The sequence below is a fragment of the Crocuta crocuta genome, unplaced genomic scaffold, assembly GCF_008692635.1.
Source record: "Crocuta crocuta isolate KB4526 unplaced genomic scaffold, BGI_CrCroc_1.0 scaffold228, whole genome shotgun sequence".
In the NCBI taxonomy this organism is placed as follows: Eukaryota; Metazoa; Chordata; class Mammalia; order Carnivora; family Hyaenidae; genus Crocuta; species Crocuta crocuta.
The window spans coordinates 305,586-320,941 of NW_027532820.1; the positions used below are offsets into that span (position 1 = coordinate 305,586).

At 42.5% G+C, this 15,356-nt stretch overlaps 1 protein-coding gene across 3 annotated transcripts in view; it reads right to left on the minus strand.

The window, feature by feature from the left end:
• MGAM (maltase-glucoamylase) overlaps positions 1 to 15,356 on the minus strand; it is a 107,639-nt gene that overhangs the window by 38,118 nt on the left and 54,165 nt on the right. For all 3 annotated transcript variants that reach the window (XM_077781089.1, XM_077781092.1, XM_077781093.1), the window contains exons 15-25: positions 14,989 to 15,106; positions 13,691 to 13,862; positions 12,231 to 12,347; positions 11,554 to 11,708; positions 10,017 to 10,101; positions 9,216 to 9,272; positions 8,590 to 8,714; positions 5,589 to 5,677; positions 4,875 to 4,924; positions 3,505 to 3,672; positions 228 to 380 (exon numbers count right to left, since the gene is read on the minus strand). In XM_077781089.1, the coding sequence (XP_077637215.1) occupies positions 228 to 380; positions 3,505 to 3,672; positions 4,875 to 4,924; positions 5,589 to 5,677; positions 8,590 to 8,714; positions 9,216 to 9,272; positions 10,017 to 10,101; positions 11,554 to 11,708; positions 12,231 to 12,347; positions 13,691 to 13,862; positions 14,989 to 15,106 (1,289 nt within the window). The remainder of the gene's footprint in view (positions 1 to 227; positions 381 to 3,504; positions 3,673 to 4,874; positions 4,925 to 5,588; positions 5,678 to 8,589; positions 8,715 to 9,215; positions 9,273 to 10,016; positions 10,102 to 11,553; positions 11,709 to 12,230; positions 12,348 to 13,690; positions 13,863 to 14,988; positions 15,107 to 15,356) is intronic.

Below are 15,356 nucleotides of genomic sequence, written 5' to 3' on the forward strand. Positions count from 1 at the left end.
TCCCTGCCTCAGATACTCTTTGGTAGCAACCTAAGTTTAAATTCCTGGTCTCCTTGCAAAAAGAGAAGTCCCTATCGATTCTTTAGTCAGATAAAAACTCAGGTTCTTTTGGAAATCTTTCCTATCTATGGGTTTTGAGTAGTGACACGGGGACTGGTGCTGTGCGCATGAAGCCAGAGATGAAGTGCTGTGGATTCGAGGTGTGTTAGTGCTGTCAGCAGAGTTACCTCCCAGGCACAGCCACGGGCAATACAGTTTTCTGCGGAAGCGCCAGTCTCATCGGGATAACAGTCTATTTTTTCTGCATCCCTTATCTTCGGGATCCACTCCACTGTGTATGCTTCGCCCAGGACAAGATCAACGTCCGTGATGAGGGCAACCTGTAGGGATGGATGGTAAGTGACAAGGAAATTAATGCTCAGAACGAAACCCTCGCAAGATCCCAAACCTCTATTGGAAGAGGAGATAGAAACCAGACCAGACTCTTAACAATCCACTGGAGCTTCTAGAAAGAGAGCTATATGGAGGGAGTAGGAAGCCAATGTTCCAACTCTGTCCGAATCTTATACATCATGCTCGGAAGGGAATTAGGGCAAGTAAAATCTTCTGTCATCACCCCTCCATTTTCTTTCCTTCCCTGGCTCTCCTTCCTCATTATTACTTGGTCAAGAAGGTCTTCTGCATTCCCCCTTGTAGCATAGTGCACAAGCTCACGAGGTCATACCTTGTGAGCTTATATTCTTGCCCTCCATTTTGCAGACCAGGATCCCGTCTCGGTCTGGAGTGGTGGCAAAACGCAGGAGTAAGAACATGTGGCTTGGGTTCTCAGCTCCATTCTGCTGTGAAAACTTAGCCAGATTATTCCAATTCTTTGGCCCTCAGTTTCAGCAAAGGCAAAACTGGGGAGTTGGAAAAATCATTACAGTGCCTTCTATTTCTAACATCCAAACCTCTTCATTTCTCCAGGAGCAAAGCCTCAAGCCTGAAACCTACTTCTTTGAGTTCCACTAATTCAAATATTTAATATTTTCTACATATTTTTATCTCTTCTTTAATTAGCAGTTTCCATAGTGAACGTTTGCATTTGTCCAGAGTTATAAAATCACATTTTAAGGATAATCACCCTTCTTCAAGGGCTCTTCTCAGACTAAATTCACCTTAAACTTCCCTGCTCTACAAATCCCATTCTCCAGAGCCCTGATTCAAGGATCCATATGACACACTTTGAGAATCAGATCCTTCTCTCTTTGGTGCCTAAGACCCTCCCAAATCTAACCACACATTATTTGTCCAAACAAATCTCCTCCCTATTCTAGCTATATAATACTCACAGACTAAATAATGTAAGGCTATTCTCAATCCTTAGATTGGCTTATTTTGATATCTCAGCTTTGAAAGCATTATCTAGGCAACTGCTCTTCTAGGAAAATGGTGCCCTGTTGTGGAATGCATTGCTAGTGCCTGCCTTATATAAAGCTCCTTTCTTCCTCACTATTTCAGTTTGGAATATTGAAGTTCCTGACTAAGAACTAAATTTTTAATCCATGTAACATAGCTGTGACCATTAATAGGTAAGCCTATATCCACTGGGAGTTGCTGGCCCAGAATTTCCTTCTTGATTTAAGGGCCTGCTCCTTCCCTCCACCTTTTCTTTCCTGCTTCTTCTTTTACTCTGCTGGAACAGGGCCATAGTGACTGGTATTAAGCAGCCTCTTCCAATCAACCCCGACAGCCTTGAGCCACTGGATCAATGCCAGCAGCTGACCACTTTCTAAACTTGTTATTGCATGAGGAAGAAAATTCCAATTTGTTTAAAGCCCCATTTAGCTCAGTTGCCTATCACTTATAGATCAATGAATCTCTACCTGATATGCCATCGTTCAAAGTCCAGCTCAAACCCTGACTTTCCCAATGGCTTTGCTCAGCTACTCCATTGGGCTCTGACGTTTAAATTAGTATCAGTTAACATTTCCTGTGTGTTGCTTTGGACTGCCTGTCCCCTTGCCCGGTAGTTTCATGGGTATAAATTGTGTCTCCCAACCACCCAAATTCAAGCACTAAGAATTCCTTTGTTCTTATATTAACTTATTTAATAGATATTTACTGAGTTTGTTTTCATATATGCACTCCTCAAATGGTTTGCACTGTGCTGTCCATATAAATAACCATATAATACAGTTGTCCTTTGAACAACAACCAGTTTGAACTGCACGTGTCCACTTACATGCACATTTTTTTTTCAATAAATACAGTACGGAACTGTAAATGTATTTTCTCTTCTGAATGATTCTCTTAATAACGTTTTCTTTTCTCTAGCTTGCTTTATTGTAAAAATACAGTATATAATTCATATGACACACNCATAAATAACCATATAATACAGTTGTCCTTTGAACAACAACCGGTTTGAACTGCACGTGTCCATTTACATGCACATTTTTTTTTTCAATAAATACAGTACGGAACTGTAAATGTATTTTCTCTTCTGAATGATTCTCTTAATAACGTTTTCTTTTCTCTAGCTTGCTTTATTGTAAAAATACAGTATATAATTCATATGACACACAAAATATGTGCTAATCGATAATTTATGTTATCTGTAAGGCTTCTGGTCAACAGTAGGCTATTAGCAAAGATTTGGGGAGCTAAAGGTTATTCACAGATTTCTGACAGTGTGGGGGGTCAGTGTCCCCCCCCCCATGCTGTTCAAGGGTCAATTGTACTTTATTTCTAACTTCACAATGTAGGCATCCTCAATATATGTTGTAAGGCAAAATGGCCAACATCATCCATACACCATTATAGGAGAATACCAGGTTTACACATTTACTCCAGATTTGGAAGGTCTCTCACAAACATGCTGACCCAGCAGCCCCCACTCCCTGATCACCTACAGGGCCTGGAGTGAAGGAGGATGGGGGAAGGATTCCTCTTAACATAAGATACCAGAGGGACTGATTACAACCTGCTCAAAAGTGTCAGGTCTCATCATAACTGATGATGATGAAAAGTTTATTAGTATTATTATTTAATATCATCTAACCAAATAAGTAGCATTAGCTAGGCTTATCAGATTATTTGACTTGAAATATTTCTTTAAAATGTATGTAAAAAAATGCACTTCAGATTTTTAATGAATGGGAATCCCAGCTCCCACTTTGCCTTTCTTGCTTCAGCCAGCAGCATTCAGACCCGCTTTTCCTCCAACCCTGCTCCCCACACTCCTCACTTTGCTCTCTGGCCCAGTCAGAGAGAACAGAAGACTGAGGGGGCAAATACAAGAATAGGGATGGAAAAGCCAGTTTATCTGATTCCAGTACCTCCCTGATCCAATCTAGCTCATGTCTACTGCCTACTTTTTTCCTCTCCTAACCCTCTGACTTCCCTACCCCAGACCTCAAAATGTGCCCTGGTCCTTCAGAAGGGACCCAGGCAACCTTGGCAAGAAGGAACACCATAAGCTATGAATTCTTGATAAACTATCTCAACAAAATGAATTTTTACCTGTAGGTTAGAATCATAAGTGACATTAGGAGAAATCTGACTTGGGACACCGTTGTGTTTCACTGTAACGTTGTTAGGTTCCTGGATCCCAAGAATTTTAATCTCCTTAAATACTAAATTATTGGGGTCTTTGTAGGTTGACTGCAAAATCTTCACATCCAAGCGGTTCTGCAAAACAATTACGCACAAAAGTCTGCCTATAGATTGTCAAGTCACTCAAATATTCTGTCCTAGACCAGATCCCCAAAACTGCTTTGAATGCCCCTTAGCTGTCTCTACTCATGTGAGCTCAAGGAGTACAAATTTATTTTAATACTCCCCTGAGCAAAGAGAGAGAGAGAGAGAAATTTCTTTTAAATTTTTTTAAAATTTATTTTTGAGAGACAGAGAGAGACAGCATAAGTGGGGGAGGGGCAGAGAGACAGGGAGACACAGAATCCAAAGAAGATTCCAGGTTCTGGGCTGTCAGCACTAGAGCCCAATGCAGGGCCTGAACTCACGAACTGCGAGATCATGACCTGAGCCTAAGGCGGATACTTAACACACTGAGCCACCCAGGCGCCCTGAGAACGTTTTTTAAACTGTATTTTAAAAGGCTGATGACTTTGATTTATCCATATCATTGCTCTTTTTTACTAACATGGATGATTCAATGTTGGGAGTTAAATCATAAGTTGAAATGCATTCATCTAAGCACCGGGTGATATACGGAATTGTTGAATCATTATATTGAACACTTAAAACTAATACAACACTGTATGTGAACTAACTGGAATTAAAATAAAAACTTAAGGGGAGCCTCAGTGGCTCAGTCAGTTAAGTGTCTGACTTTGGCTCAAGTCATGATCTCGTGGTTCATGGGTTTGAGCCCCCTATCAGGCTCTGTGCTGATAGCTTGGAGCCTTGAGCCTGCTTCAGGTTGTTTCTCCCTCTCTCTCTCTGCCTCTCCCTCACTCGTGCTCTCTTTCTCCCCCCAAAATAAATAAACATTAAAAATATTTTAAAAATAATAAAATAAGAACTTAAAAAATAGGGGCACCTGGATGGCTCAGTCGTATGTGTCTGACTTGTGAGTTTGAGCCCTGCATCAGGCTGTCTACTGTCAGAGTAGAGGCCATTTTAGATCCTGTCTCCCTCTCTGTCTGCCTCTCCCCTGCTTGTGCCCTCTCTCTCTCAAAAATAAACATTAAAAAAACTTTAAAAATAATTAAAAAAATAAATTTCTTTTATTTTCAAAAACAAAACAAAATGTGCTCGTCTACAGTCATAAGGGCATATGAAGCTATAAATAACAATCACACACACACACATACATGCGCTAATGGTCAGACAAAGCCCACACCTAGGATTCATAAAGATATGCTACTTGCCTGGGTGACGGAAAACTCACACAGGAGATAGACTTTATTGGCCACAGTATCTGCAGGTGAAAGAAAGATGAGTAGGCCTCTGGCCTGCCCGCTGAGAACAGATCTCACCCTGGCTGCACTGAAAGCTACCTCCTTAGAATGGCAAGATTGTAGACAGAGTCTGAGGCCAGGCTGCCATTCTCCATTTCCTTCCTACCTTACCCTTGAAAAGATTCCCTTCCAAGTGCTTCTAAAGCATATGCCTCAGGAGTGACTCTACTGCCTAAGCTTCAGCCACAAGAGTTGTTAGTATATTGGAGCCAGAAAAATGTGCTAAGAAACACAGCCAGATCCAGGCACATGAGAAGAACACAGCCTCACTCTGCCTCACTGGCATGGGTATGTGTTTCATATCACTGACATTTGTGCAGAAGTATTTGGGGGAAGAGATCTCTGCTGAATGGCAGGAATAGTCTCAAAAACACCTCTTGCAGTTGCCTGTTGACAATAAAATGAGAGCCTGTATATACGGCTTGTCTGATGGAAGCATGCTAAAAGGTAGAAACGTATTTTCCTTCTGTCTGTGGTCGCTCTACCACTAGCTGTGTACAGTGCAACCGAAACAAAAATTCTCATCTTGAGTGATGAACACTGCTGTGCCTGGTGAGACCTCTCCCATGGCTGAATGGCCAGAGGGCATAACTCACAGATGCACGTTGTCATAACAGTGCTTACCTTTAGTTTCCCCGTCATCCCAGAAAAGTTCGCCTTTGGCTTCTTTGTTCTCATCCAGGGCGATGATGAGACCAAGAGGGTTCCGTCGACTGTGGGAGACAAGGTTTAGGTGGGAGATAAAGACTTAAGACTCAAAGAACTTGGGCAAACGAGCGGGGAATGTTTCCATGAGATTTCAAATGGGAAAGGTTACTAGCAGCAGATGGCTTGGGTTTTCTCCAGGCACAAAAGCAAAATCAACAGGTGCCTCTTTCTCTAGAATCAATAACATCACAGGAGACAGAAATACTGCAAACATTAGCAATAAGCACCCGTGTAGGAGGCCAGAATTTAAGTGCCAGAATTACTGCAATAGCTACTATAAAAGTTGCTGATGCAACTATTCCTTAGAAAACAGACCATTAGAAGAGAAAGAGATCCTAGACAATAATTGGTTCAGCCTAATTTTAGAGATGATTCGTGCAGGGGATGTATTAACTATGGTTGGGGGGGATATATTTGTTTTCCCCGCCTAAGAACTGTTTTGACTCAGAAAGCAATAAAATTCAGTAAGGCTTAATGGCAACTTTCCTAATTTCATTATTGATTATTATTTCATTTTGAGAGCAAAATCAAACCCTATAGTTCTCTGGTTCATAATTTAGAGAATGAAGCACAAAACATGACTCAAAAAGGTGGTGAAGTAGATGGGCATAGAGAAGGATGGGAAAAGAGAGCCATTTCATATGGAATCCCTGGTCCATCACTGACCTCACATTTTCTCTCCTTTCACATGTCAGCCCTCCATTGTGCCCTATGCAAGTCAGGTTCTGTTATCAACCAAATCACCTGCTTTCACTCAACACATATATATGAAGTAGCTTTCGTTTGTTAGCACGTCTAAGGGATACGAAGATGAATAGATCACAACTCTATTGATGGATGACCTTAAATGTCATAAGGAAGATATTCACTAAATAATCCAGGCAGAAAGTAAAGAGTGACACAAAAGTTGGAAGACTTATAGGAGTCCAGAAGGACACTTCCAGCCGTGTGGCGGACTAGATAATCTGAAGGACACTAGACACCCTGAAAGACCCACCCAACACATGGTCTTTGAAGGGAGTTTAAGATGGCCTCAAGTTGACAGCAGTCCTGACTCACAACTGAAGAAATGGGCAAATCCATTCTGGAGGGTCCTTTTTTTGGATCCTTAAGATCACTACATTCGAAACATACACAAAAATTACTGAGCACACAAGGTAATAAGTCAGCATGAAAGAGAGTTGGCAAAAACAAGGAAAAATAATTTGATTCTCCAAAGGATTTTAGATCATAGAATTCTCAGATACAAGGTGTAAAGTAACTATGATCTAAATGCTTAAAAATATTAAGACGGATGGGGCACCTGGGTGGCTCAGTCAGTTAAGCATCCAACTTCAGCTCAGGTCATGATGTCACACTCGTGGGTTCGAGCCCCACATTGGGCTCTATGCTGACAGCTCAGAGCCTGGAGCCTGCTTGATTCTGTGTCTTCCCCTCTCTCTACCCCTCCCCCACTCAAGCTCTGTCTCTCTTTCTCAAAAATAAGTAAACATTAAAAAAAAAAAAGAAGGAAAGAGAAAAATCAGCTAAAGAGCAAAACATAATTAAAAGTATACAAAACAGTATTTTAAAAGTTTGGCGTGGCAGCACTCCCTCTGCTGGAAAAGTTGAGGAAGATTTCTTGCAGATGAAATCTTTGGAGAGTCATTATGAAGGTATCGGGCAAAGGATGTTGGAGAGGGTAGTAAGTGTAGAAGCCCAAATACAGTTGGATAGAGGGGTATGTCTGGGGACCCGCAAGATTTGGGGCGTGGCTGGTCTGTAGGTGTGCCTTCCAAGGCATCAGGAGGCACAGTAGCTAACTCGGAACCAGATTGTGAATGGCCTTGAACACTCTTACTCATGAAAGAGTTTGGACTTCATGCAAGAGAGTAACAAGTCAAAAATCTTCATCTTGGTATGATAATTTTAGTATCACTATGCAGAACAGCCTGAAGCTGAATGGCTAGAAAAAAAAGAATCCATTTGGTATTAGATGTAGAAGTATCATTTAAAAATGTATGCAATTTGAAAAATTAAGGCAGTAAGGAAAGTTCAAAGGAAAAGAAAGATTTCTAACCTCCAAAGAACTCCCAGTCTGTTAAAAACAAATAAGCTAATACTTTTAGAGACAGATAGGATTGTGTACCTCTTTAGTACAGATGGAGTCTATACTTTCAGAATCAGAGTTAGAATGGAGAAATCAGGGGTATGAGGGTGATTTGAAATGAACAAGTAATTTTTTAACTTTGTTTTGCATCATAAAAAAGAAACGGCTTGTGGGTGGAAAGAAATGGGGAATTGAGATTATAGGGGAATGGAAAGTGGACTCCCTGTCCCTGGAAATGAAGGTGAATGAGTCAAGAGCACAGAACGATGGATGAGTGATCTGGCCAACCAGGTAGGATGATCACAGACCCCGTTTGCCAGAATGAGATGCTTCCTGAGACATGAAACTTTCAGTCCGAAAACAAGTGGTCCTGGGAACCAGCAAGGATGACCACCCCAGCAGGCAGTGTCTTTTGAGGAGGAATGCAGGGGGTTTAAGAAAGAACAGGGAGGGGAGCCTGGGTGGCTCAGTCGGTTGACAGGCCGACTTCGATTCAGGTCATGATCTCACAGTCCGTGGGTTCGAGCCCCGCATCGGGCTCTGTGCTGACAGCTAGCTCAGAGCCTGGAGCCTGTTTCAGATTCTGTGTGTGTCTCTCTCTCTGACCCTCCTCTGCTCCCCTCCCTCCACTGCCTCTCTCTTGCTTTCTCAGAAATAAATAAATTAAACATTAAAAAGAAAGAAAGAAAGAAAGAAAGAAAGAAAGAAAGAAAGAAAGAAAGAAAGAAAGAAAGAAANCGTAGCTTCTGCATGGGCGACAGATGGGGACGGCAATGACCAGCTTTATCAGCAGCCTCCCGCTTAGAGGAAACTCCGGCCGCACTGTACCTGGCCACCGTGGTAGTGGCGGGCTGTTGTGTGGGGAATACATGGCCTCCGCGGAGGTGAAGTCCGATTTTGTCCCCAGGAAGTTCCATCTCCACTCTTTGCTTCCTCCATCTCGCCCGGGCCCCCTGAGGCAGGCACACAAATCAAGCACGTTATTATGACAGCACATCCGCGCCCCTCCTTCTCCAGGTGCTGAGTTATCTACAGCTCCCTCCTTTCCCACCCAGCTGAGTCACTGTCTAGTCAGGCAATTGAACAAGAGGAAGGAAAAACAATTAAGAACAACAGTGTTTGCCATCACTTGGGAATTTGGGGGAGCATTTATGCCAGTTCACAGGCCGCATATAAACTGATAGTTTTAAACAACTCAGCTGACTCCTGACCAAGCTGAAATTCCCCGTGGTGTCCTCCACCATTTGCCCTCATCTTAAGGTTGAATGACGTATATGAAAGTGTTTTTTTCCGGATCTCATCATGACTGACATTAAGTGACTTATGCTATCAAATTACAGAAAACCCATCAAAAACACTCTTCGGTGCACGGATAGATGTTCCTCTCTCCAGGGAGGCACCCTGTCTATGCAGCTGTGGTCATGAGGAGTTTAATAAAAGTTAAAGCTACTTACAGTCTCATAATCGTACCAGATGGCATCGGGCATATATGCCGTCACTTTCTCTGCACCCTGAAATTAAAACAAAATGTTGTTCTTCATGGCGCAGCCACTGAAGGGGATGAAATGAATTTCTTAGCATTCCCAAGGAAGCTTCTTAACCATATTCTGAGAGAGCATAAACAGCCTTTCTTTCCTCTGTTACCAAATCGTGCCTTTCTTCTAATAGGAATAATAGAAGCAATAACTTGGAAACACAAAGAAAAATCCCAGTGGAATCACATTAGGAATAATAATAATAATATTGAAATACATGTTGTGGCCAAAATTCCAGCTTTACATTAACTCGTGAAATCCTACCAACTGTCCCCAGTGGCAGGTACTTTCATGATCCCACGTTTCCAGATGAGTAACCAGCCCCAGACCACCTGGTGCTAAGAGGAAGAGGCAGCGATCACACCCCGATTCCATCCAACGTTAGAGAGGGTGCTGGGCCTCTGCTCCATTCTGCCTCAACCTCAAGGAGCTGTGAGAATCTAATGACGAATAGGACCATCCATAAACCCAGAGTCACCAGTAGATGCTTCTACACTGGTTGGAATCTTGGTCAAGAAAAAAGACTCAGAAAAATATATGTAAGTAACAGAACCCCAATTTCCCCAAACCTCAGCACACTGTCTTCAAGGCCGACTCAGCCATGGAGGCTGGAAACGTGCTTGGGATAAAAAGTAGATAGAAGGTTCCAGGAAGAGGAGAGTTTGGAGGGCAACAGGAACAGAGACGGAGGCCATCTGTGTGCCTCTGTGTGACACCTGCCTCTTCCAGAACTGGAGTGATGAGGAGGCCAGGTCCCCATAAAAACTGTTGGTGCACATCCCACGTGTTGCGGTCCCTGTAGAACCTGGAGATCAGAGAGACGTTCACTGAGATCTGGGCCAGTGCTTCCTGACATCTCTCCCCACAACTGTCCAAAACATGCGGGCTGCCTGCCTGCGGTAACCTCCTAAGTTATTCTGGGACACCTTCTCTACAGCCACCTCTGGTGCTCTGGCAGACAGACCCACGCTCCCCAACCCATGCACCCTCCTCGTCTCCCCCGGGCTGGACACAGATGCTTATTCCAGGTCAGATGCTAGGCAGGGCCCAGGCTACAAGTCTATTCGTCACACGCCCCTTTAAAAGCAATAAAAGTAAAATAAGCAATACAGCTTAAAGCTTCAGCTGACTATCAAGAAGGAACTGGATGTGATCACAACAAATAGCAGATAATAAAATTCTGCTTTCTTCTCTTTTAGGGTATCTGCCTGTTAACAGGGAATTCCAGGAGATGGTAAACACTGATTGAAAATAATGAATGTATAATAATAGGAGTAACAATAATAACAATAATAATAATAGTAATAATGGAAGATATGTGCCTGAGGGTCTAGAACATCAGACACCTAAGGGAGTTCCCTGCAATTTGACAAGGAAAGCCTCTTCAGTGCCCTTTTTAGAGTTCAGTTGGAGATGCTCACTGGCTGGCAGCAGAAATGCTGGAATTCTAGAAATCCTCTGTAAAATTCTTATTTGTGTGTAAATGACAGGTTCATCCCAGGGCCTGAACATAGGACATTACAGGAGAGACCATCGTGTTCAAGCTCTCAAATCCTCTGAACTAAGAATCAAGAAATGAAGGATGACAGAACTTCAGTGATTGGTCTAAGATAAAGAGTTGGTGGCAGAACAAAGAAATGATCCCAAAGTCCCATGATACTGGTCTACTATCCCCAAGGGAAGACGCTAAAACACTTAAATGTACCTCGGGGAAAATGTATATATCTCAAGAATACATATACTTATGTATCTATATCTATATCTACATATATACCTCAGGAAAATGTATACGTATGTATCTATATCTATATCTATATCTATCTATATCTATATCTATATCATCTATATCTACATCTACATATATACCTCAGGAATAGTATGTAGGCAGCACTAGGCTTGCAAATACCAATGGACTATTCCCATTAAAAAAAAGAAGTATTTCACTGTTCACTCCAATATTTGATGAAACAGTCCACATCACCAGTTGCATTAACAAAATCCTTTTGTGGGAGCCTGGGTGGCTCACTCAGTTAAGTGTCCAACTTCAGCTCAGGTCAAGATCTCACAGTTCGTGAGTTCGAGCCCCACGCTGGGCTCTGCTGACAGCTCAGAGCCTGGAGCCTGCTTCAGATTCTGTGTTTCACTGTCTCTCTCTCTGCTCTTCCCCTGCTTGCACTCTGTCTCTCTCTCTCAAAAATAAACAAACAGTAAAAAAAATTTTTTTTTAAATAAAATTCTTTGGATTAGGAGAACTTACTCATGCATAAGGGGTCTGGCCACAGTGTCGCCCCGGCTGTGGGCCCGATAGAAGAGAGTGTAGAGGTAGGGTAACAGGGTGTAGCGGATGGTAAGGTAGTGTCTGGAGGAATTCAATAGCAGGGAGTCCGGTCCAAAGGAGGCAGGATCCTGGGCCTGGGAGGAAGGAGAGGTTGCGATTATGATCCAGCTACGAATGACAGAAGCAACTGGAGAACTCCAGACCTCATTCATCAGAACCATGAGTTTCGTTCCCGAGGACCTGGGGCCTAGGGTGCCAGCTTCGCCTCTGGCAGTACAGGCGGGCAGGGGCAGATCATTTCACCAAGTAAGTGCCCTTCTTCACCTCGCAGCTCGTCCAGCCTCAATCATGCTTAGGATTGCTAAGTGCGCCCTTTCAATCGTTTTTAAGTTTCCCCCATTTGAATCTCATTACAAAATGAGCAAAGTAGATCGAACACACAGACGTTTGATAAAATCGCTTCCCAGACTTGCCATCTCCTTGATGCAGCAGTGCCAATAGCAGAGCCTGTGACATCAGGGCATGTTAATGGCCATCGTCAGAGGCCCTGGTTAACGGCGAGTTAGGCGAAGTGAAGCGCCAGGGAGGAGGTCGCGGACAGACCCAGCTCTGATGTGTGCCAACTTTATTTGGATCGTGTCTCCTGGGAGACTCACCTTGTAGCCTTGGCCATTGTGATTCCTGGAAAATGGATAAAATGCTCCCAGCTGCATCCACCGCCGGCACAGCTCCTCGGGGGAGTCCAGTGCAAAGCCACAAATGTCAGCACCCACCTGGAAAGACACCCAGATGGAATGTATACTCACTTCCATCATCCTGCTCCCTACTGAAATGTGCCACCTTTTACAGAGAAGACTTATGTAGTGTGATCAGAAATGGGTTACATCCCATGTCCCCTCTTCACTGTCAGATGACTGTGAGTTCCTCCCTGGGTTAAAGTGGTCATTATTAGCTACACGGGGTTTTATGAGATACTGTAATGTGGATAATATAAGTAAAACACTTGACATACAATAGCTTTTTGATGAATAGAACGAGAAATACTGTTGGTATTATTAATTTGACCACACCACTATCAGAATTAACTTTCCGAAGCCCAAATCTGATTCCGTCACTCACCTATTCAAAACTCTCCAGGGCCTCCTCACAGGTGAGCTAGCGGCTCCTCAAAATGTGGTTCCAGCCTACCTTTCTAGCATCACTTACCACTCCTGTCCTACAAACCAATCCTTAGAGATGCATCAAACTCTCCCCAAGACTGCTTTGTCTCATGTTTCTTTCTCAGTCTTAAAATGACCTTCCCATGAGTCTGATAACATAAACACACTTTTCAAGGGTAAACTCAAGTGTAACATTTTCCATAAAGCTTCTCCCCCCCAACTCCCTTCCCTGATTCCCTGTGTTCCTTGTAGTTTTGTCAGAATTAATAAGTTTCTTTCTCAGGATTTCCCTCAAAGCTTAATTTATATGTCCTGAGCTTGTCATAATTACTTGTATATATATTTATAAATAATATATAAATATTTATCATTATTATATATGTAATTATTTATAATATATAAATATATGTAAGCATACATTATTTTATGTATACACACACACACACACACACACACACACACACATAAATTGCAAACTTTTAGGGGAACTAGAAAACATACTTTTCTCTACCCTCACTATGCTCACCTAGCTTAGTACCTTGCACACAGTAGGAGCTCCATGAATATGTATGTTGAATTTAACTAAAAGATATCAAAACCATCTCTAGGGACCTGGCGATGTCATGTTTTCTCCTCTGGGTACTGGATACACAGATGTATTCAGCTTGTAAAACTCGTCAACTATATATTTAAAAGTGTATGTGTACTTTTTTGTGTGCATGTTATACTTTGATAGAAGAATATTCCAAAGATACCATTTCAAGGTTGTACTTTCTATCTTAATAAGACACTGCAGGAAAGAATGTTGTAGTATCAGAGCCATACTGATGTGATGAAGCCATTGTTCTCAAGACATTAAATCCCTGGGCCAGGAAGGGTAGGACAGGTGAGCTTTATGCTTTGACAATTTTCTAGGCTGAGGCTTTCTGGGAATTGAGGCTGGGTTGTGGACTCACCATTGGGATACCAAAAAGGTTGAACTCGAGCATGCCAGGGATAGACCAGCGGAGATCATTCCAGGTGGCCGCGTTGTCTCCTAACCAGTGGGCTGCAAACTTGCCAGACCCCGCAAAGGTCGAACGGGTTATAATGAAGCTTCTCTTACTAGGGAACACGGTATTGACAGCTCTGGAAAGGGAGAGAAACTTAAGTAGTCAACATGTGACTTTAGCACATCTCAACCTGGCAGATACAGTGACAATGCCGAGGATCTAAAAAGTTCATACCTCGTTCTCTTTCAGCTCCGTCCTAGTAGGGTCAGAGATGCTGTGGAAGCAGACTGCACCTTTAAGTATGTACACATTTTGCTTTGCTTTGTCTTAGGGTGTTTTATGTACATTATTAAATTCATAATGTCCAAGAGTTTTAAAAGCAGCCTTGGAAAGGTTAGTAACTAGAGGTATACAATTTTTATGGGACAAAGGTGAAATCTAACTACGTAGACGTACGTCCATGGATCTTTCACACTGTGTGATTTTAAACATACACCAACCAATGAACTTACAAACAGCCTTCTGGAACTGAAAATCTTTTGAAGTAGAAACACTTTGCTCACAATTTTGTAATAGGAAGAGATTTTAAATGTACAGAGCACATGTAGGTACTTTTATAAGTAACTATAAATATATACCATCTATATTTTAGAAGTCTATGCATATATTTAAAAACTTTTGCTCTATAATATTTTAAACATCTTTCAAGGAGGCTTAACTTATGCTATGATTTGCTAATGACTGAATGTGGTTTTGGTCTGGCTTCCTGCTGCCGCCATTACAGTAAGTACAGTAAATTCTCAGGACATGCTCCTCACTGTAGAATTTGAGTCTATACACAAAGGTGGACATGGACCAGTAGAAGGATGCTGAGCTAGTATCTACAACCCTGAGGCACACCCCCTCCCAGTCTATACAGTGCAGCACAGGGGAAAATAGATGGGCCTTGGTCTCATGCAAAACTGGGTTTAAATTTTGCTTTTAAAATGTGCCAACTGTTTGCCCTTGGTCAGGTTATTTCTCTTTACTTCTTCCAACCATCCATTCATTCATTTATTCATCCATCCTTTCATTTTATACATTCCACAAATATTTGTCAGATTTCTTCTTCCCTGTGGGCCAGGGAGTTTCTTCATTCATTCACTCAGTATTAATAACCATATTTGTCTTGCAGAGTTTTTAAAAACAACACACTGGCACCTGGCATCTAACAAAATCAATAACTCGATTGTGTATTGAGTTCATAGCAACAGTGGCCTTACTGTGCGGTGGCAATCGCCATGGAGTAGCCATACAGATTGTGGACATCGTACTGCTTGCCCCAGTGCTGCACCGCGTCCATGCAGAGGCTCTTGCAGAATAGGTACCCATCCAGGATCCCTGGGGCAAAACAGGGACCAGTCAATGATGGCCTGAGATGTACCTTCCCTGCGCCTTAACTATTCCAGAAACTGAAACAGTGGCACTCTGAGTGGGGTTTATTGTGGCCATCCTGTAAAGAATCATACAGCTTCCACATTACCAGAAGGTTATACATTTGCAGCAGTTTTTGTGATATGTAAATAAACTGTGCCAACCCATGCACATTCTTCTACCCCACGTGCTTGTGTGACTAAAGGCAGGCATTTGG